Here is a 23,269-nt window from a genome sequence, read left to right on the forward strand (position 1 = left end):
CTTCTCCAGCAGCTCTCTGCGTAGCTGCTCTGCGTGTGTGTGAGTGTGTGTGTATGTACGTGTCTGCGTGCGCGCTCGTGTCTCCTCCCCTCACCTCCTTCTCCTGCAGTTCTCTGCGTAGCTGCTCTGCGTGTGTGCGAGTGTGTGTGTGTGTACGTGTGTGCGTGCGCGCTCGTGTCTCCTCCCCTCACCTCCTTCTCCTGCAGCTCTCTGCGCAGCTGCTCTGCGCGGTGCCGTCTCTCCTCCAGCTCCTGGTTGGACTCCTCCAGGAGCTTCTCCTGCTCCTCCGCCTTGGCCAGCAGGTCCACGCCGCCCACGATCACCTTCTTCTCCAGGGCAGACAGCTTCTCCAGCAGCAGGTGGTGCTCCTGCCTGGGGAGGGACACAAACATACACATAGAGTGCGTTTCAATATGCGGCCTTGCCTCCTCCACTTGTGCTTGTGGCCTTGTACCAGGAAGTCATATGTCATGATGACATATCTGACAACAGCTTTATATTTCAATATCTCACAAAAGCTCACTTCTAATGTCATTTTCTCATTTGCAACTGGGATGGTGAATGAAAAGCAGTCTACCAAAAATTGTTTTGGCTATGTTGGCAGCGGGGAAAATGTATTGCTTTCTCCACAGAGGAGGGGTCAGGAGGTGGGGCGAGGCAACAAGCACAAGTGGAGGATGCAAGGTCGCATATTGGAATGCACACGGACCTGAGGGATATACCGAGAAGCTGCTTCAGGAGTAAACCAGGTTAGGTTAAAGGGGTATGCCACTATTTTGGGGCTGAATACGGTTAAAATTGTTGGCCAGGGTTTATAAAGGTGGTAAAGTGTCTTATTTTTCATGTAAGCCGTTGTCTTGCTTTAAGACAATTGAAAAGAGGGAGCATGTCGCTAAGCTAGTGAAAGTCAATGGATCCGTGTAGCATGCTCCCTGTCTCTCTCTCCCCACTCATTTCTTATCTCTCCTCCACTGTCCTGTCAAAATAAAGGCAAAAAAGCCCTAAAAAGAAAAAGAAAAAAAAAGTTGCAGTGCTGACTATGCCTTCTGCAGGTCCTTCTCCCTCTTCTCCAGCTCAGTGCAGCCTTGTTAAAAACTACACCTTATGATGTTAATAATAATAATAATAATAATAATAATAATAATAATAATAATAATAGAGTGGCAGTGTACTGACTGTGCCTTCTGCAGGTCCTTCTCCCTCTTCTCCAGCTCGGCGCGGGCCTTGTTGCGCTCCTCCTCCTCCATGTCCAGCTGGGCCTCCAGAGCCCGACGCTCCTCCTCAATCTTCGCCTGCATCTCCACCATCTTGTCCGGGGACACCTTCTTCCTCCCTTTGAAGAGGAGGAGAGAGAAAAAAGAAGATGCAAAGAAGAGCGGGAGGAGAAGATGATGGGCATGATGGGGGTTAGATGGTGCAGATGTGGTTTGGTAGACTTTCACATGGGCAACACAACATGCATCTGCCTTCACAATTACCTTCCACTATAGAACTGGCTATATCAGACATGGCAGCACAGCAAACATTCTAAAAAATAACAAAAAACGACAAAAAAACAAACAAACACAAATAGCCCATTTCTATACATTTTTGATGCAACATCAGTTAATATAACTTTGTGCATCCAGTGTAGCCCCGCACTTAGAGCCACAGTTGTTCCTGGGTTCAGAAGGTAAAAAAAAAAGATCACAAATTAAATCCAACGATATCTGATCATAATGCGATTTGGTGAGACGGGTACATCAACTAGTGAGCATAGTCACCTGTGTGAAGAAGTGAAGAAGACTGGAGCACAGTTTTTACTTTGTGAACCCATTATGGACAACTCTCTCCGTCTGCTTAGAATTACTGGTTTCTCATGAATTAAGCTATCCACACAGACACATCCACTCACAATGTAATATTTTTTTGGGCCATTCTTGCATCTTTTTTCCCAAGAATGTGCAAACAAACAAAGCGCAGTGTGGAATTATACAGTCTATGTGGCTCAGGAACCTCCTTGTTTTTGCAAGAACGTTAGTTGAAAGGGGATGGTAAAGGTTAGTAATGGATTTGTTTAAAATGATACAATCTAAGGTTTGTCACTATGAAAAACAAGGAAATTATACTACTGGTCGTAGTATATTAGGCTTACAATGTCCACATTTCCTATTTACTTAATTACTTGCATATCTACTCATTTCCCATTCTGCAATAACTACAACTTCAGACAAAATACTGTGTAAACAAACACTGTACATTATCAATATCATAACAGATAACATATTGACAAGGCAACACATGGATTCAGTGGACAACATGGTTAAGCAACGCCATTTAAACTTTTTTTGTTTTGCTTTTTTTGTTGTTGCTCAAAACAAGACACAGACAAGCAAACAAACATTGCTTGCTGTAGACAAAAAAATGCACAACTTTGCAGATCAGTTGTGATGAGTACAACTGAGAGAGCAGAGCAGCCAAGAATGGAGGTATTTCCCCAATACCTGATGCACACTGACCTGCAGTACCCACTAATTCTCATAGCTGAACAGCTGGCAGTTGTCTGATCAGGGTTAGTGTCATGACATAATCCACACTCATGTGAGTTAGAGTTATGGTAGGCTACAAGTGCAGACTGCAATACTATGGCTACATCCATGCTTTGGCATTATGTTGCAAAATATCCAAGATGCTGCCAGCCCAGACCATTTAGTTTTGGGCATCTCTGATAACATGTTTTTGCTGTTTAATGGATAATCAACACACAAATAGCAAAAAGTAAATACATTTGAAAAATTGTTAAAGGGAAAAAAAGAGCATCAGAGACAAATCACTGATAATCACTTACATCCGAACACTAGATCCACATTTGTTCATCTCCCTACTCAGTTTTCTTCCACTGCATTGGATCGTCAAACTCCCTTTGGAGGGCCTTGTTTTGTTTTGTTTTGTTTTTTTCGTTTTTTTTCAGTTCTTTACCTTCATCTTATTATTACACCAAAGTCATCTTAGCAGTGTGACTTGCTCGTCTACTTGGAACTTGCAAAGTAACAAGGCTACGCTCCTATGCTGATCATTTATAGCACTGTTACTGTAAGTGGGCATCTGGCCTGGTTTCATTTTTTCGATCAAAGCCGAATTCTAGCTGATGTGATGATCTTAACCATGTCTAGCTTGCAGGACGGTCTTTGTAAAAGCTACAATACCCAATGAGAAGACTATGTACTTGTGATCGTAATTTGAGAAACCATATAAAAGGCCTTCGACACCAAACAAAGCAGAAGTTATAACAACTGTTTGGTGTGCATAAACCTTTGACTCACAAAGATCAAATGCTGCCTGTCCAAAAATGTTCCCTACAGAAAGCCCTCAGTAGTGTGTGAGTTGCATTGCTTGGGTACTGCACAGTGCACTTTGTAATTCACGACACATTTGGAATGTGCCCCCCAAAGTGTATACCCCGTGTGACTCTAAATATACTGTATCTAATCCACTCAGATAGATAGATAGAGATAGATCGATAGACAGATCGATAGACAGATCGATAGACAGATCGACAGATAGATAGATAGATAGATAGATAGATAGATAGACAGATAGATAGATAGATAGATAGATAGATAGATAGATAGATAGATAGATAGATAGACAGATAGACAGATAGATAGATAGATAGATAGATAGATAGATAGATAGATAGATAGATAGATAGATAGATAGATAGATAGATAGATAAGTAAATTAATAAATAAAAACACCACATGCAGAGGTGAGGACTGTACAGCACCAGAAGTAGAGTACATTTAGAAGACTATTCCCACCAACCTCTTGGATCTTGATATTACAGCAGATTATTTCACACAGGTGGAATTTTGCATTTTTTGCCCCGAGGAAGGATGGGAAGAATGAATGAACCAACAAAGGTAGTTAGGAAGGAAGGAAGGAAGGAAGGAAGGAAGGAAGGAAGGAAGGGGAAGATGGGAAGAAGGGAAGGGAAAGGAGGAGGAGGAAGGGAGAGAAAAGGGTGACATGATAAATTACTTTGGACATACTGTTGGAGAGAATCACAAATTAACACATAACACTGACACAATGACAGACAGACAAAAACAGACAGGAAATGGACATGAAAAGACAGAAGCACAAAGACACATTCTATAGGAAATGTAAGAGCAGACAAAACAGGAAAAATGACCAATGGCTACAGTAGAGCATACGGTAAATGCTCATAGATTACAGATGGCTTACTTTCAGTCAGAACTCACTTTGGGCCCTACCTGACTACAACTCCTTTGACTTTGTATTGTTGTTATTTATTTCAAAAACCTTGGTAAAATGTGGCTTGTCAATGCATTCAATGTCAAAATAACCACTGCACATCTCTGGAGGACAAAAACATAAGTCTGAAATCTGGCCTGAACATGAACACAAAGCTTAACACAAAGCATTAACACAAAACTTATGTCCCCCTGCGTCACAGACGAGGCAGTCATCATGTTTTAGCGTATGTATCGCAGCTAGTGCATTCGGCGTGTTGGTGCGATGCCTTTTGAACGCGTGCTCCTCAGACGCAACGGTAAAGCGCTTTCATGCACTTTTGACACGTGACGAGGTTTGCGCAGTTTTCCTGCCGTGTCGGCGATTTTCTTTTGCCACAGAGCATTTCTGTTGCTAAACGCAAATATGCTTTGCTGTGCCCTAACCAAAACCATCCCTAAACCTAACCGGTCAGTAAAGCAATGTTTCTGCTGTTTTACTTTAGTCAAGAACAGCGTCATTTGGCGAATTTCTAGCTAAATTGTGCCCAAACCTAAACCATCCTTAAACCTAACCTGTCACGGGGCATTGTGGAGCACGTTTTAACTTGCAAAGGCGTATTGGACACACGCGATAGTGGGTTCAAAAGAGCATGATGACATGCTACTGAGAGACTGCAGGTCTCTATAGTTCTATCATGAGAACATGGACAGTAATGACCACATCTGATGGGGACACCAGGAACAGGCTGGGACAGGACTCAGGAGGAAGATGAGTGGACAAAAACAGCAGTTGACTTGGTGTGCCGATTCATGACAGGGGTCATAGATAGAGAGAGAGAGAAAGAGAGAGAGAGAGGGAGAGAGAGAGAGAGAGAGAGAGAGAGAGAAAGAGATGGACAGATGGGGGATTGATGCAAGTGTGTGAAGCAAAGACATTTTCCACAGGGCAACAAATGCGGAGATATCAAATATGAATAGCGTTCTCAAATAACTTTAAGCTTATAGAGTATGGCGTGCTCTTATCCAGACTTATTGTTGGCTTCTTGGGTTTGGGTGCTCTTTAGTCCAAGGTATAGGTTCTTCCAGGTTCAGAAATGAGAATATGGCATGTAGGACTTATCATATTAATAAAAACATTTTAATTTGGAGTGCCTTAGTCACATAATTTATTTTCAAATAACGATTTTAATGTAATACTGATCACTTGGCATGCAAACTCAGCTTAAAGGTACACTGTGTGAGATTTTTTTTAGTTGTTAATTTAGAGAATTCATGCTACCCATTCACTAATGTTACCTTTTTCATGAATACTTACTACCACCTTCAAATTCTAAGCATTCATTATGACTGGGAAAATTGCACTTTTCATACATGATCTTCTCCACGGTCCGCCATTTTGAATTTCCACAAATAGACATTTTTAGCAGCAAAAATGACTGTACTTGATCCATACTAGAAAATATTTACTTAGTAAACTTTCATGAAAAGAACAAATTTGGCAATAGGCAGGCCAGTTTCAATGAGCAGCATAGTTGCAGTACCTTTTTTGACCATTTCCTGCACAGTGTACCTTTTAAAGAAGTATATCATTTGATGATTATATACCAGAGGTCATACCAGAGGTGACAGGTGCATGAACCCAAATGGGGCTTTCCTATATCCTCTCTGTTCTGTGTAATGAAGGCAGTTTTCCAACTACAAACAAGCTTGACGCTTATCAAGCCGTCAAGATCACGTCACCATAACCACTTCCAATTCATGCGAACGTGAAGGTCATATAGAAAGAGAAAAATCAACCACTTTTAAACACCCCAAAAATATCCAAACCAAATATGGTTTCAATCTACACTTCCTTTGTGGAACAGAGCAGTAGTGAAGTTATTAGAAATCAGGAAAAAAAACCCACAAAAAGTGTTAACCACACAGTTACAAAAATGCAACTACAGTACGCACAAACACACAGAATGGGAGTAAGTGTTACATGTGGTGCAGACAGACAGCACCCATAATAAGAAGCACCAGGCTGTATTTGGCACATGCCTTAGTTGCCACCACACTTGCTCTGCATTCGCACAAGCTTCAAGTGTGACATGAGTGCGCTAGTACTACTAGCCTGGTACGGTAGTAGTGCATGTTGGCGAGATACTAAATGGAAGGTGTGCCACCGCAAAGCTTGGGGGGGTGTAGTGAGAGGAAGGGGACAGACACAGGATGTGTTTTTTTTAAACACACAGACAGTGGAGCAGTTGGTGCTGATGGGGGGAGAGGTGTGTGTGTGTGTGTATGTCAGTATGTGTGCGTGTGTGTGTGTGTGTGTGTGTGTGTGTGTGTGTGTGTGTGTGTGTGTGTGTGTGCGTGTGTGCGTGTGTGTGTGTGTGTGTGTGTGTGTGTGTGTGTGTCCGTTTGTGTGTTTGTATCCCCATGTGTGTTCGTGTGCATGTGTGTGTCCGTTTGTGTCTGTGTGCGTGTATGTGTGTGTGAGAGCGCAAAGCAAGGCGGTCGGGTGTGGTGTGTGGGGTGGTGGGTTAGGGTTAGGTTTGGTGGTTTGGGAGGGGGGGTTAGGGAGGTTAGAAGGGCTCACACCACACCACACCGGGGCTCTCCCACTCACTAGCTGGGGGCTGGACGTCAGTGAGGACTACTAGACAACAGACAGAGTCAGAGCTGCTGCCAATGCTGCTGCCTCCACTGCCTGCAGAAGAGAAGGAGAGAGAAGTGAAGAAAAACTAAAGGAAGCCATCAAGAGAGGAAGAGGCCAAAAAATACAGCGAGCGAGAGAGAAAAAGAGAGAGAGAGAGAGAGAGACAGAGACAGAGAGAGACAGAGAGAGAGAGAGAGAGACAGAGACAGAGAGAGACAGAGTGTGTGTGCGTTGGGGAGAGAGAGAGAGAGAGAGAGAGAGAGAGAGAGAGAGAGAGAGAGAGAGAGAGAGAGAGAGAGAGAGAGAGAGAGAGAGAGAGAGGAGGGGGGGAGACAAGCACTGCTGGGCACAAGGCAATACACAAACGTACCACCGGCAAAAAAATGACTTATACGTCTAGTAGATGCACCCACACAAGGGCACTCGCGCTGTAATGGCGACTTGTATTTAAAATGCCAAGTGAGGATGGAGGCAAGTTGATTCCCAACATACAGTCTATTAAAGCACTCGCGGAAAGTGGTAGTAACGTTGATGTTGATTGATTTTTAGGATTTTATAATTAATGGTTTAATGATTTTATTCCTTTCAGTCCGGGTGACTTTCCATAGAACACAAAAGCAGTGAACTCAACATAAAAAGGTACGGTAGCTATTTCTCGAGGCTTGCAGTCTTGCAAAACTTTTCCTGCTTACTACCATCCTAAACCCTAAACCAGCACAACATGTGACAACAGATTAAGTGATACAAGTTTGCAAGCTGCTTTCAAAAGACCACAAAGCTTTGAACTTTTGATTTGCCTCAAGTATCAAAAGGAGCGTGAACCACACAACAAAAGGGCTCTGGGGTCAGTCTGCCCTGACTCCATTGCCAGGCAGCAGCATGAGTCAGCTATGGGAGATGACTAGCCTGATTATCATCAACGTTCAAATCTCTTCAAGACTTGGTCTGACCAAGAGCACAACAATTAACATTTCCCAAACGGCATGGTTGACCCGCCTCCCTTGGTTTGCTTATGGTTGTTTGCTTACAGTCAAAGTGGGAGGAGTTCCCGTATTTTCGGGAACTCAGAAAGTACTTGCATTGCTCTTGACCTGACTAGTTGCAACGCTGATAGTGTTGCGTCACTAGGAGGGCACAGCCTGGCTAGGAGATGACCACCTTTTCTTCCAATCATCATCATCATCATCATCATCATCGTCAGAGAACTGTGCGGAGGTGTGTGTGTATGTATGTATGTACAGTATGTATGTACAGTGTGTGTGTGTGTGTGTGTGTGTGTGTGTGTGTGTGTGTGTGTGTGTGTGTGTGTGTGTGTGCGTGCGAGCGCGTGCATGCGTCTTTCATCTCTTTGGGTGTCACCTAGAAAAGCAGCAGCAGCAGATCCGGCTTTTGAAGAACGAGAAAAGAAAGAAAGAAAAGAAGAAAAATAACCCTGAAGTGAGTGGGCATCATCATCAGCCAGTGAAACCGCCACACGCACACGCCCCTGCCTGTCAGTGGTGACAGTGACGATGACAGGAGCACTTCTGAGTTAGTAGAGATAGTGCACCCCTGGACGGGCAAGACATGTCATCCAACCAACCAAGCCTTTGGATGTGAATGGCAGAGAGTGATAAGCTGTACGAGTCTGTAACTCCCACCTAAAAGACACGAATAGACCAAGCGCGACATAACCGAGTCCAGCGACGGATGTAATTGACTTTGCATTGAATTGTATCAAACTGTCGGTCTAGTCGTCGCTGTAGCCTCTAGTCGTCCGAATCACTTTTGTCGCGCGACTAGAGCGACTGTTTGTGGTTGAACTCCAGGCAATGTTATGCGAATTATGATGCGGTTCGGCGACAGCCACCACAGCTGATGGGAATGTTGCAATGCTTGCATTCTGCTTTTTTTAATGGACATAGTCTAGTTGCTTCTATCGCTCTTGCTGCACAGCGGCGATTCTCTGCCGCTTGAATCTCATCGCGGCCCATCTATTCGCCTTGTAACTGTGCAGGTGATGATACACAGCTTTACTTTTTCAGCAATGTGTCCGGGTAACGACACCGCAGGATTGTCGTTGTTTAGACTGTTAATCATATAAAAAAATGTTTTTACAGAACTTGGTTAGCAGCAACACGTAACACTTCTCCATCAACAATTCCATCAAAAAAGGACAAGCCAATAGTGATGATGCCCAGCAACATTGCTCAAAAACTTGCTTTGCCCCTGTGTATCATGACCTTAACCCAGATAAGGGGTGGGGAATCCTTTTCATTCGAGGGGCAACTTCAAATTCCTCCAAAGTGCCGTAAAAGTCCCCCAAGGGCCGCACCATGAACACAAACCAGGATTTCTCCCTGCACTTTAGGCCTATATTGAAGGCAGCCACCTTTAAAACAGACCCCACCTTCTCTAGGTCCCATGAATATAACTTTATTTAATGGTATTGCAAATGTAATTCCTAAGACTCCTTTACAAAATATGTCATATTTCATGTGAAGCTGCATAACATTAAATTATATCAAATAAAAGGGCCTCAAGGGCCAAGGCATAGTGTCCCCACCGCTGCCTTAACCCAGTGATGTTGGATGCTGCGCATTCAAAGCATTAACCCAGGCGCATGGAACTGCATGGATTCAGACGCATGAGATTTGAGGTTTTGCAATTAAAAATGTGTTTCTCAAAAAAATCTGAGATGTAACCAACATTTCTTGATGAAATTACAAGCTCAGGAGTCACTACTTGAAAAAATGTTTTTACACGTGAGCAAAAAATAAATACATGAAATGAAATTAAAACAAACACCTACACATACACCTCCAAAGACATGACCTAATTAAACATTTCCTTCTGAGTCATAACGACTCTTACATGGCAATAGGGGATTACTGGGCTTTGTGTCTGACTGGGGTTTGCGTATGACTTTCCGACGAGAGCTTGGCCACAATGCGGCTGATAAGCTTTGACACTGTAATTTCTGCAGCAGCCTGCATTGCTCACAAACCACACAACACGGGCTGCTAATCGCTTTTCTCATATGGGGTAATCGGGCTGCTCCAACTCAATGCAATACTGCTTTATGAATATTACGCATCAAAGACCTAGTGGTGACTAAGCAAACTTGGAGAAGACAGCTCAGGCTATTTTTTTCCCCTAAATGCACTGCAAGTAGGGAGGTCAACAATTAATCTATCAACGATTAATTGTCGACAAAAACATTCATTATTTTCCATGCACATTTCAATAACCTTTGGTTTTTGCGTTGTGGATGTGGCGTCAATGTGGTTCCCTCTCTTTCTAGTCACTATAGGTGATGCGACCTAAATAAAGCCATTTCCTTCTTTCATGAGAAAACCACGGTGAACTGGCACATCTGATATAACACCATGCTGTTAGATGAAGATGGTTTTCAGACTAATAGAAGTTGTCCATGCTACTGTGGCATGCAGGGTGCAGCGTGGCATGGCGAGGCACGTGAGGGCAGTGGGACGTGGCATAGGGGGCAGGAGTAAATAATAATCGATATGTGTCGATGCATAGATCCTACGGCAGACGACCGAATCAAATCATATTAGGGATGCAAAATAGCGATTAATTCATTAATCATTAGTTGATAGTCTTATCGACCGACTTACGATTAATTGATAAGCGGTGTTTTCCCCCTGAAATCTCAACGTTTCTCGGGAAAAAAACTACTAAATCCAAAAATTTGAATGAAAAATTGAGATAAAATACCACATTTAAATTAATTCAATTTCAATTCTTTAATTCAAAGGTGATTTAAATACTCCCACTATTCACACCCCTCTTCACACACACTCTTCACGTGCCCATTTCACCTGGGTCTCTTGTCAGTTGAATTGTCGATTAATTGCGATTAATGTTTTATTAATCGATTAATGCATTGATCAATTAAAGTCGATTAATCGATTAATCATTTGCATCACGAAATCATATCGTAATGTGGGGCAGTATCGAAAATAATTGAATCGCTGGCCCCTGCCCAATTCCCTAGCTGTTAATTGTGCAACATAATATAAGTGGAAAAGTAATTAGAAAAAAATCAATTGGAATCGAATTGTACCGTATTGTGGGCCATTCTGATGTATCAAAAATAACAGAACCGCTGCCTTAAGAAATCGATATCGGATTCTATCATCATAGAAGCTGTGATTTTCACTTTTAGCGTGGCGTTGCACGCGAGGGCAGTACCTACCTCTGCGCTTGCGTCGGCGTTCTCCACCCTCTCCTCCCGCCTCGTCATCTCCTTCGTCCATCTCCTCCGACCCGCTGCCCTCCGAACCAGAGATCTCCTCTCCTGAGAGCAAAAACAACCCAAGATGCGGCTTCACTGCCTGTTCATTGACAACCACTGTACAACCCATTCAAAATCCATATAGGTCCACAACTTTTAATGGAAGGACGTCTATTTTTGGAGGAGAAAACCAACGCACACCAGAAGTTTCGAGGTGTAGGTAGTGTGTAATTGTTCACTTCAGAGGGGAAGATACAGCATACACATGCTGGATTTTATTGTCGTTTTTATTGTTTCGGCCAGTGTGGCCTTTACCTTTAGAAACTTCACAAAGGCCACACTGGCCGAAATATTGCTTATTTATTAAAATTCAGCATGATGGACAAGAGTGTGTGGTATCTTCGACTCTGAAGAACACAAGAACTTCTGTCGTCCATGTTCATCCATGTTTTGATGGGTAGATGGCTATTCCAATATTGGATGTTCAGAGGAGATGTGTGCACATCCCACCCAAAGGGCCAGGTGCAGAGCAATCAAAGCAATAATCCAGGTAAAAAAGGAACAAAATCCGCAAACACTGCTTGTCTTCTGTGAAAATGTAATAGCAAGAGCGCAAAGTTTCGACCTTCAGGTCTTCATCAGGCATTTGCCAAGCAGTGTTTGCAGACTTTATTACTTTTTTACCTGGCTTATTCCAATACTGGACACACAATAAACCTGGGGGAACATACCCTCTTCCAGCTTCTTCTTGAGCTCCTCGATCTCCTTCTGGAACTGCCGCAGCAGGGCGTCTTTGGGATCCTCGTTGATGCGAGCCTTGTTCTTGATGTTCTTAGCGCGGTTAGCGTAGCGCAGTGTGCTGATGGTTTCGTCATAGTTGTAGTCTGCAGGCCCGATGTTGGCACACTGAGAAAAAAGGCAGAATTAAGGTCATGATAATAAGATGGAACAGAGAGCTCAACAACACTGTAGCCTGACTTTGTACTAGGCCGGAATCGTGTGTGGGGGGGGGTGGGGCAAAGGGGAAACAGGAGGCCCAGAATTGGGCCATTATTATTACATTGTAGGTATTGGGCTGGGGAGGCCCTTTCAGATGACTTTGTCCAGGGCCCAGCTAAAAGGGGCCCTGCGTAACAGTATTACCAGAGAGAGAGGTTCCATTGGGCCATTGTTTCCGGGTTCTACAATTGCAAGGGGGAAGGGGGGGGAATCCCCCTTTAGGCAGACCTAAGCACTGTTCTATTCAATGCTAGGCGTATTATGACACGCCCCTTTAGGCAGACCGGAACCTGGTCATGTTAGGTGCCCATAGCAACCTATTACATTGGCATATCTCTATATACTTAAAGAATCTCTGGTAATTCAGTCTTTGTTTTTCCCCCCCGTGCCCTTACCATCATGGTCTTGGAGTTTCCTCCCAGTGAATCCTGGAGCAGGCGTGTGAGTTTGGAGTTGCGGTAGGGCACATGGGTGCTCTTGCCGTCCACCAGCGCCGAGATGACGTTGCCCAGGGTGGACAGGGACAGGTTGATCTTGGTGGCCTCCTTCAGACGCTGGCCCGTGGCGCCCGTCTTGCCCTGACGCTCTGAGCCCTGTGGGAGTGTGTGCATAGGGCGTGTGTGTGTGTGTGTGTGTGTGTGTGTGTGTGTGTGTGTGTGTGTGTGTGTGTGTGTGTGTGTGTGTGTGTGTGTGTGTGTGTGTGTGTGTGTGTGTGTGTGTGTGTGTGTGTGTGTGTGTGTGTGTGTGTGTGTGTGTGTGTGTGTGTGTGTGTGTGTGTGTACACAATCAGGCCACAGTCAGACACTACCAAAATTCACTGTTGGCAGGGTTATTGCGTTGGTGGGAAGTTATTACGTTGGCAGGAAGCTGTGTATTACTGTACGTTGGCAGGAGGCGAGAATTATTACGTAATTGAAAATGATTATGTTGGCCGGGCCATTACGTCTAAAATGCACAATTTTCATTACGTTGGTGGGAGGTTATTACGTTGGTGGGTGTTACACCAGGGTCTTCTATAAGACGATTTACCAGGGTAAATACCAGGCTCCCGGCATACTCCCCTGGAGGATCATGCCATAACGAGCACATCAGCTTACCGCCAGGTCCACCAGGTGGAGTTTGCCCATGCGCACGTGCTGGTTTCCGTCCACGCCCTTCTCGCTGCACTCGATGGTGATGGTGAAGATGGCGTGGGAGCGCGAGCTGTGCTCGTTCATGTTGGTCGCCCCCACAGAACCTGGAGAGAGTCACAGAGGTCAGACTATACACAATGGGCTTGAAAGAGGTCATAGATGATCTCACTAACGGTAGGGACACATAGCAGGCGAAACGAGCGAGGCAAAGAGAGGCGAAATTCAGTGACAGCTCAACCGTCATCAGGTCGTCGCGGCGAATCAAATGGAATGGAACAGTTATGTTGTTGATTTGATTGGGCCGCCGCAGGCGAATTCGCTCCTCATTTGCTCCTCATTTGCATAATAATAATTCAACTTAATAATTTTGCTTCGCTTCGCTCCTGTTCGCTTGCCTTCGCCTCTCTCATAGGAATGAATGACGAAGTTCGCTTCGCTTGGCCAAATTCGCGTCTGTGTCCCTACCGTAAGGCAGCAGCTTGAGGTAGACCTATTGTGGTTGGGCTCATGACAGCTGTTGGATTCAGGGACTCAGGAGGGCGTTTCTCAGAAGTGTTGTCGCTACTCAAGTCAGCAACTTACTTGGTTGCAATGCAATTTCCCATTGGCAACTTACTAAGTTGCTAACTGGTTAGCAACACTGCTTTTGAGAAATGGGGTCCTGGTCAGGAGTGTGGGGGACAACAACAAAGGGGTCAGTAGCGCTGGGCCCAGAGAGATGGGGGATGCCTAGAATTGGGTCGTCATTGCATGGCATGAATTGAGTAGGGGCTTTCAGATGACTTAGTCCTTCTGGGCCTAGACGATGGGAGTTGGAGTTTCCCAGTTGGGCTTTCAGAGATACTGGCATTTGTTTGTATTCTGTGCCTGTGTGTTATGTTTGTGTGGCTACTTCCTGGTGCGCTTACGGTTCTTGTGTCCCAGGGTCATGATTCTGTCCATGTCATCTGCGTTGTTCACCACATATCCAGACAGGTCTTTGATGTACACTCCCACATCTGGTCTCTCTTTTACCTGAAGGAGCATATAACAAATATCAATAACATGTAGTTATGATATTTCATCACATCACGCTTGTCCAACACAAAAAAAACCCCTCACTACTATAACACAGCTCATGACATTACACAAAGTGGATAAAGCTCAACTTTTGCAAAGCAATAGCACGCATCATGTTAAGATGAAGATAAAGTGATTGCTATATTAGTCAATTAATTATCTACTATCTGTAACACAATAGTTTCTTTTTCTCCCCTTTTCTCTTTCTCTGATCTTTAGCACATTAAATGACAATCAATTACGTATGATAATGTGAAAGTAATTTTGACTGATTGATTGATCTAGTCTTTATTGTACAGTAATTACTGTACTTTCGTTGTCATGTGCTATGGCAAAATTCATGACTTTGTAGAAATTGTTTTCTCTTGGTTTTCCAAGAACAACCACCGACTGCAGTTGGTGCAACCAACACAAAGGTCCCAGCTCACAGCAGTGGCCAACATGATAAGCGATAAGGCCTGTGAAACTCCTGTGCGGAGGATGCTCTCGAGACTTGCGCCTCGGTATCTGCCTCTGATCAAAATAGAGGATTTTTTATTGATTAATTTTTGTAAAATGAATTAATTATCTACTATCTATAACACTATAGTTTCTTTTTCTCCCCTTTCCTCTTTCTCTAATCTTCAGCACATTGCATGACAATTATGCATGATAATGTCCTAATTTATAGAGATGCACCGGATCCGGTTCCGGTTCCGGATCCGGCAGGATAATAGGGTTTTTCACAGGATCCGGGTCCGGCAGGATCTTAAGCAGTGGATGCGGTATCTGGCATTTTACCTAAAAATCAGGGTCTGGTGCATCTCTAGCCTAGGCTTTTCAGTCAGTCTTTCACAACCCCAATCACTGCATGGAGTGAAAGCCCTTTGGAAGCGGGCATTGCAGGCAGTGTGGCAATAAGCCAATGAGTCTAAAAAATAGTTTGAGCCAACGTAATAAAAAGGGCCCATGTGTGCGAGTAGACTATATGTTTCAACCCTTTTGTAGGATCCGGTATCCGGTTCCGGATCCGGCAGGATCTTAAGCAGTGGATCCGGTATCCGGCAGGATCCTAAAAATCAGGATCCGGTGCATCGCTAGTAATTTATATCGATTGATTGATCCATTCTTTATTGTACAGTAATTTAATTACTGTACTTTTGTTGTCATGTGCTATGGCAAAATTCATGACTTCGTGGAAAATGCCTTCTCTTGGTTTTCTAAGAAGAACCACCAGCTGCAGCTGGTGCAACCAACACAAAGGTCCCAGCTTGCAGCAGTGGCCAACATGATAAGCGATAAGGCCTGTGAAACTCCTGTGCGGAGGATGCTCTAGAGACTTGCGCCTCGGTATCTGCCTCCGATCACAATAGAGGGTTTTTTTTGTTTGTTCTGCATTCGGGCATGCTGCATGAACTCTCTCTCTCACCTCCAATCTCTGCATTTGGTCTTTGCCCAACAGGTCTCGCACTTCTTCATTGTAGATCTCCAGATAGGACACTCTGACTAAAAACCTGCGCAGGAAGAGAGGCAACACAGACAGAGCACAGAAATGATACGTCGATTTAACTGATACGATTATCTCCGGGCTGTTCCTGTCTTTGGACAACACCTTAAAACCCATCTCTTTTTGGAGGCTTTTGGCTTCTAGTGTCCACAAGCACACACCTAGAAACTTACACACACTTACACTGATATTATGTTAAGCGGGTGTTTTGAAAGGTGCTATATAAAATGAAGTAATTATTATTGTTATTATTATTATTAAGTCTTTGTTCAGCATTGTTGGCATGTAAAAGCTACAGTCAGTTAGAGCAACTTAGAAAGAAAGTTACACATTTGTTCTCCCTGGATTTTATTTATTTTATTTGACTTGCTGGTATGTATTTTATACCGATTCAAAAACAAACAAAAGACTTGAGAAATTGCGTCACTTCAATTGGCCAACACGGACAATTGGCGCCATGCCGCAGCCTCCAGAGATGGTGTGTGAATGAGGGGAATGTGTATGTGTGTACTGTAGGTGTGCACAGATAGGGACGAGGTGGTGCTAAAGCCAAAAATGACAAAAATGCCCTTATTGAAAGTTGTTTTTTTTAAGGTTGGTTAGTTAATCACCAAGCTAATTATACTCTTTATCTATCTATGTCTTTCTAGAGTGAATCCTCTGTTCGAGGATGGTGTATGTATCTTGTTTACAGTAATATGGTGACCCTTGTGCTTTTAACTTATACAAACTAATTTGCCATGTTGCTATACAAGATGGTTGGTCTCATCGCTGCCTCTTGTGGCTTGGAGTAGACCTAGTGGCTCTCATGGCCCAGGATACTGCACCTGAGGACACTCGTATAATTAGATGGCTGTTTGTTTCTCTTACACATCCTGATGAAGGCTGCAGCGCCGATACATGTTGGTGTTTTTTTTAATGCATTTGCCTGTTAAATAAAGTTTGTTTTTATAACATATTAATCAACTGAAGTGCCTGGACCATGGATTTTTTTCCTTCAGTCTTTTTTGAACATTGAACCCCTTCCAAGAGCACCAGTTGGTTTTGAGGGATACTAGTAGCGCTCTACCAACTCTTCTGCTGGTACTGTGTTCTACGTTGACATTATCATCTACAGATTCTTGGCAATAACAAGTGTGTGATCATAATACCCAGATATAATATATAGCCGCTATAGCCTACAGGTAGAAAGGCAGTTGGAAGTTCCACATGCCCCCCCACTCCCCCTTGACAACCTGCCCCCCAAAATGTCTGTGCACGCCACTGTGTGTGTATGTGTATGTGTGCGTGTATTTTTAAAGCAATTTGAATTCAACTTCGTAGTTGTGATACTGCGCTACATAAATACATGTTGTGTTGTGTTGTATACTGTATCTGCAAGGGGCTGTTACCTGGTGTCTCCCTCCGCCTTGGCGATGTGCCCAAAGACGTGAGCGAAGGAGTTCGGGATGATACCTCTGAGCTCAGGAACAGCCCGCACACCTTCCATGGTGAACGTTTTGCCTGTTCCCGTCTGTCCATAGGCAAATATCGTTCCTAATGACACAAAAATAACACAACATATATTACAAAATAAAAATATATATATGTATAAAATAATGATATAAATACACAATAAAATGAAATATATAACATTTCCAATATGCAACCTTGCTTCCTCCACTTGTGCTTGTGGCTAGTGATGGCAGTCTGGCACAAGCTCGCCGGAACATGTTTCAAACCATCAACAGCGAAAACCATTAAACCATTGTTCCGAAGTTTGCTTCAGTATGGAAAAGCCACGTGATATATTATGTATGAAACAGTAAACTGGTTCAGTTTTCCGAAAGCAGCTGCAGTGTTTCGCGCTGCCACACGAACCAGCAGGCGCACGCAAATGTGTTTGGCCTGTTGCAGAGCTGTCTGCCAGGTTGCAGTGGAGAGAATAGATATTTTATTGACTGTCATTAGGCATATAAGTCCCACTTGATAGACAAGTAGACAACATCATCATAAGTTATGAACACAACAAGGGGAAGACATTAATGTTCAGCAACGCTTTAAATTCTGATCGCCCAAAAATAGCCTAATAATAAATGAATAAATAAATAAATGTGGCATCGTAGCCTTTGTAATGTCGTCTACCTCAACTGCCTCATCAGTAGCCCAAAATGTCAAATATCTGGAAGTTAGTTCGCAAAAGTACGAGCGCAGTCCAATATTGGGGTAATGTAATGTCGCAGATGATGAGGGCACAACATCTCATCTTATCGAATTGAGCCTGTTTAATAGCAAACATGGCTTTTCACCAGGAGAGGGCCCTGGAAGCTTCAAGTACTAACACAATTTTTGAAGCAATGTGCCTAAATGGTTCAGAGCTTCAACAAAGCTTCATTGGCCCATCACTANGCTTACCTGTAGCCTTGCCCCGCCTCCTGGCCCCACCTCCGTGGAGGAAACAATAAAGTTTCCCAGCTGTCAGCAAAGCCACAACAATTTCTGGGGGACTGTTTTCATTCACCATCCCAATTGCAAATGAGAAAAATACTTTACAATTGAGCTTTTGCAAGATATTGAAATATAATGCTGTTGTCAGTGATGTCATCATGACATATTACTTCCTGGTACGAGGCCACAAGCACAAGTGGAGGAAGCAAGGTCGCATATTGGAATGTACCCCATAACTACTCCTCAAACACAGAAGAGTGAACATCTCTAGGCCATGGGCAGCCGTGGCCTAATGGTTAATGAGCTGGGCTTTAGATCTGAGGGTTGCAGATTCGTATCCCACCCTTTAACTCCCTACCTCACTGCATGGTGAGGTGCCCTTGAGCAAGGCACCTAACGCCACATTGCTTCAGGGACTGCAATCAATACCCTGTACTTAAAAGTCGCTTTGGATAAAAGTGTCAGCTAAGTGCAATGTAATATTTTATTATTTATGGTACTGAATGACAGTTGAAGCAAGGATACATTTAGGGTAATCCTTCCTTTCACTTACCATTATAACCCTCTAGCACAGAGTCTACAATGGGCCTTGCTGTCAAGTTGTACACATCCAACTGTTTACTGTCGGGCCCAAATACGGTGTCGAAGGTGAACGTCTTTGGCGGCTCGTTGGGCGTCTCGTGCTTGTTGACAGTGATGGTGCCCCTCATCTCGTCCACGCTGACGGACTGTTTGTGACCCTGCATCTTCTCCTTCTGGTTGAGCGGACGACATCGCACCACCACTTTGACATTGTCGCTAACCTCCGACCGCTCGCCTTTATCGCCCTTGTTGCTCTGTTGTAGGGGATGACATGACAGAATAATAATGATAGGTACCTTGTAGGGGTCTAGTAGGCTACTGTACTACAAGAGAGATTCTAGGAGCGACAGTGGGCCTATCTCTCTGGTGTACTTCGTGATGCCATGATACAACAGAGAGAGGCTGGTGGGCCTAGCAACCATATCATTCACCGCAATACACGGGCACTCAGTCAATAAGACATGTATGCGCTATTGAAGCCCTTGAGTCTTTATATACCGAGGGTTAAATTAATACTTTTGGAGTGACAGCGTTGTGAATGTTTAGAACGCTTCTTGGTGGACTCACTACAGCACCACGAAGACAAGGGATGATATTGTCCACTATCAAGTCGGTCACGTTCAAGGCATAAATCAAACAACATGGGCTACATATCATTTGAAAATTACTACATGTGCATTTACAAGAACAACTAATGGTTGTCACCAGTCACCAGAGCAAAGGCTCTAAGAAATGCAAGCTATGCCACATCCAGACAGGTGATGGCAGCGCTGCTAACTAGCCAGTTAGCTACCTGGCAAATAGCCATTTATTTTCAATGGACATACCAACACAGACAGCTAGCAAAAACAACTATCTTAGCAACTACGCATCTACGCAAAGATATCTGCAAATGATTTATCAAAATCACAACATGAAGGCAATGCCAACAGCATACGTCTGGAGAAGCTGACTTCACTGAAGCTGAGGCTTCTTATCTAGCCTCCACAGATGCTATAGCTAGACTTCAATCGTGGGGCTGGCGAGCTAACTGATAGCAGCCTAGCAGGATAGGAAAAGAAGGGAGGAACCGCTGATCCAAAACGAATTCGCTTGAATAACATCTTACCGGCATTGTTGATGATAAATGAGGTCGTCGATCGAAACAGACGACACAGCTACAAAGTCTGGACGTGCAAGAACGAAGTCGTTGCTGTAGCTGTCGTGATTAGGTATTTTACTATACACAATTGTTCAGTTACATGCCTTGTCCTGTTTTGTATGTTTTCCTTGCTCATCCCCAAACTGGGCGTGCGCACTGCTCTGAAATCAGTGGATACGCAGCTAGGCAACAACGGAGGCGCTCGACTTCGTGGCCTCGCTCCAAGTTTTGGACAATACATTTCTTTATTGATCGCAAATAATGTTAAATGCACAGATGTATGGTTCTGCAATGGCTGTAGCCACCATGGGTTAATACAAGACTCGTACTGTACGTTTGTTGTTTAATGCTAAAATGCTTGAATAATCAATGAGCGGGGTTCATTGTAGGCTACCTATAAATAAATGGGCAAAAGGTGACATTCCAGAGACCACAAGGCAGCAAGCAGCTTAAACTGTAATTTTTAATCACACTCACTGTTTTCCGAACACAAACATAAATGCACAGGTTTTATCAGCTGGAAAACAAAAGCACACATCCTCCTTTAAAAAAGAAGAAAAGAAAAGTTCGGAAAAAAGAATAAGCACACACACTCACAGATGACCAAAGCTGGCCCATGTTCACATGTTCACAATGCACAACTAAAATAGCCTAGTCCAACTCACATTAGTGAACACTGAACATGTGAACACAGGACACAGCAGGTCTATAACAGATGGACTCACAATGGGAAAAGGGCCACTTCAGGCCTCTGAGCCAGAAAATAGGTAGAACACTCCACAGTTTCAGAGGAACACAAATGTGGGTTTGTTTTTCCATTCATGTTAATACATTTTTCTTTTGTTTTGCAGATGTCACTTAGCATGACATCTCTGTTTTGGCAAACTCGTCCATTTGCATGTGTGCATCTCATTTGCAAAGCCACCTGGAAGGCACAGGCATGTCATAGGCATTACATGTGTCTTCTTTGGGAATAATAATAATAAACTGCCCATGGGACGGTGTGCCAGGACCAGGGGCTTATCTTTACCCAGACTATTTAATTCCAAGATGGTTATAAACTTCAGAATAGAAGAGACAGACTGGGAGGGACAAAAACATTGTTTTGTTTTTTCAGACGAAGAAAAAAAAGTGTTGCAATTTGAATAAGTTAGGGTCTGGGAGGTGGGGGGGTTATTGGGGTGTCCCATCTCCGTCCCCCCAAAACAGGGATCTGCACCGCTGTTTGATGCCCTCTCTCTCTCTCTCTCTCTCTCTCTCTCTCTCTCTCTCTCTCTCTACATGTGTAAAACGCCTCTCACTCAGTGCACTGAAACTCATAGCTATTGCTTCTTGGTACCTTAGAACAGGTCATCAAACTGTACAGTACATTAATGCATCAGAAGTGCATTGATAGATACAGTAGAGCATGTGCTTATAATCTAGACATTTGGCAGTGGGTGCATAAAGTAGTACAGCATATTTCCTCAAGGGAAAAAAACAACGCAGTGTGCAGGGTGCCATTTGTACGGTAGGAGGGTATGGCCTTCTGGTTTGGATATCTCCACTTTTGAAACTTTAACTCGATTGGTGTTGCTTGAATCCTGAATGAAACTCCCCCTTCTGGTTTTTCGAACAAATTGCACCCTGGCAATATACAGCATAGTACAGTATAGTACAGGGCCCTAAATTAACTTTTTTCGTCATTAGCCAAAATGGCTTGTAGAAGTTAATCTTAGCCAAACACAGGCTCACTAATGGGTCCAAGTGGCTAGTAAGTTGGTATTTTCTACCGGCCAAACTGAAATTTCTCCAGCATTGGGCCGCCAGTTGGCTGGTTTTAATTTAGAGTCTTGTATGTGTGTGTATAAATGATGTATAGCACAGTGACAGATGATGTCACATTATTTTGTCCAGGCAGCCCAGCACTGTCCCCTGGAAGAGGCCAGTTCTTCCTGTGCTCTCTTGAGTCACCAGGATGCGTCCGTCCTGCCGAGGCCTCTGGACCAGAACGATGTCCCCCTCTGATAGGCTCATCTCTGCGTCAGTCTTGGCGGAATAGCCAATGGCTACCCGGTGCCTGAGGGGTATGAAAAATGCATTGTTATCATCGTCTCCACAGAAAAGAAGCTATTTATAGTGAGCCCTTGAGCTTGAGCTATGAATGTGACTAGAGTTGCTTACTACTGCACATGCACTGACTGAATATACGCAAGAGTGTTGAAGTTATTGATCCTTGCATCCAAATAACTGATTTTAGGTATATGAAAAGGTATAAAAATATGTATAAAAGATGTTCAATGTGATATAGAGGCCCAAACAGCACAGGGAATATATTGCATACTGTCCTTGTTTTTTTTCCAAACATCTTTAATGACAGGATTGATAAAACATAATCGCTTGTAAGTGGTTAAAGGGTGCTCCTACTGTAGTACTATATTATCGAACAGCTTCAAACATACGATACTCTAGTCTACAGCATCCTAACAGACTATTGTGTTATGTGTCGCTATATGAAAACTGAACATAAAGTCTGCACACCAAGCTCCCATTTCTCTTAATTTAATGTAGTGACTTTTCGGGCAGCATGCCCTTCATCAGACATTACAAACACCTGAATAACCACGGTTTAAATACCCATGATCCCATGGGTGGTTCAACCCCCAACCAGGTCATCCTCATTGATGTCAATTTCCTGGGAAAAGTGACGTGTGCACAGTATTTACAATATACATGGGTTCTAAATGTTTGTTTTCTCCTGGCTGCACGACTCACGTGGTTGGCTGCCAGTGTCTTGCCCCTCCTCACAACACCGTATTTATAAACACGGTGAAACCATGTATAACCGGTCATCCGGGTACTTTGTTTGTGAACGAACGGTCCCGCCCCTTCTGGGGGAAAACAAACCCAAAATCTCGTTAACTTACATGCAACATCGGCTAGCCTAAATAAACACAGTCCATGCTTCAGCCAGAGCTGTTTGGCTATATTACGTGAACAGCCGACCACACAACTCGCCATGTTGAGTGTGAACAAGGCTAGTCTACAAGTTCTTGTCCTTCATTTCATCTTTACCAACACCACAAATACTTTGCCTTGGCTTATTCCTCAATGTTATCCCCCAAAAAGGGGCGTAACGCACATGGCACACGTCACGCCAGTTATACGTACTGTATACAATGAAAACTTCACAGAGAAAATACAAGGAAGCATAACCACATATACATCAGATATCTACACATAGATATCAGCTGGTCACTTTCATTGCCCTAATGGTGGAAACAGATCATGACAAAATCCAAGTTACTATACTATACTATGCCTATACATGGGTTCTCAAGTTTCGT

At 43.7% G+C, this 23,269-nt stretch overlaps 2 protein-coding genes across 3 annotated transcripts in view; both read right to left on the reverse strand.

Annotated features, from left to right (window-relative positions):
• The window catches only part of kif3a (kinesin family member 3A), a 27,551-nt gene extending 7,460 nt beyond the window's left edge, over nucleotides 1-20,091 (reverse strand). Inside the window, exons 1-11 of the mRNA XM_063190067.1 lie at nucleotides 19,911-20,091; nucleotides 18,774-19,056; nucleotides 17,185-17,329; nucleotides 15,716-15,800; nucleotides 14,157-14,262; nucleotides 13,213-13,352; nucleotides 12,511-12,708; nucleotides 11,848-12,022; nucleotides 11,078-11,179; nucleotides 1,177-1,333; nucleotides 192-372 (exon numbers count right to left, since the gene is read on the reverse strand). Coding sequence (XP_063046137.1) covers nucleotides 192-372; nucleotides 1,177-1,333; nucleotides 11,078-11,179; nucleotides 11,848-12,022; nucleotides 12,511-12,708; nucleotides 13,213-13,352; nucleotides 14,157-14,262; nucleotides 15,716-15,800; nucleotides 17,185-17,329; nucleotides 18,774-19,056; nucleotides 19,911-19,916 — 1,578 coding nt within the window. The 5' untranslated portion in view covers nucleotides 19,917-20,091. The remainder of the gene's footprint in view (nucleotides 1-191; nucleotides 373-1,176; nucleotides 1,334-11,077; nucleotides 11,180-11,847; nucleotides 12,023-12,510; nucleotides 12,709-13,212; nucleotides 13,353-14,156; nucleotides 14,263-15,715; nucleotides 15,801-17,184; nucleotides 17,330-18,773; nucleotides 19,057-19,910) is intronic.
• A 297-nt stretch (nucleotides 20,092-20,388) lies between these two features.
• sh3rf2 (SH3 domain containing ring finger 2) overlaps nucleotides 20,389-23,269 on the reverse strand; it is a 47,839-nt gene continuing 44,958 nt past the window's right edge. The window contains exons 10-11 of one of the 2 annotated variants that reach the window (XM_063190065.1): nucleotides 22,698-22,813; nucleotides 21,915-22,002 (exon numbers count right to left, since the gene is read on the reverse strand). In XM_063190065.1, the coding sequence (XP_063046135.1) occupies nucleotides 22,741-22,813 (73 nt within the window). In that variant the 3' untranslated portion in view covers nucleotides 21,915-22,002; nucleotides 22,698-22,740. Of the gene's footprint in view, nucleotides 22,003-22,697; nucleotides 22,814-23,269 lie in introns of both variants that reach the window. The other variant, XM_063190064.1, reaches the window with a different exon arrangement.

The sequence above is a fragment of the Engraulis encrasicolus genome, chromosome 23 (genome assembly GCF_034702125.1).
Source record: "Engraulis encrasicolus isolate BLACKSEA-1 chromosome 23, IST_EnEncr_1.0, whole genome shotgun sequence".
Taxonomy (NCBI): Eukaryota; Metazoa; Chordata; class Actinopteri; order Clupeiformes; family Engraulidae; genus Engraulis; species Engraulis encrasicolus.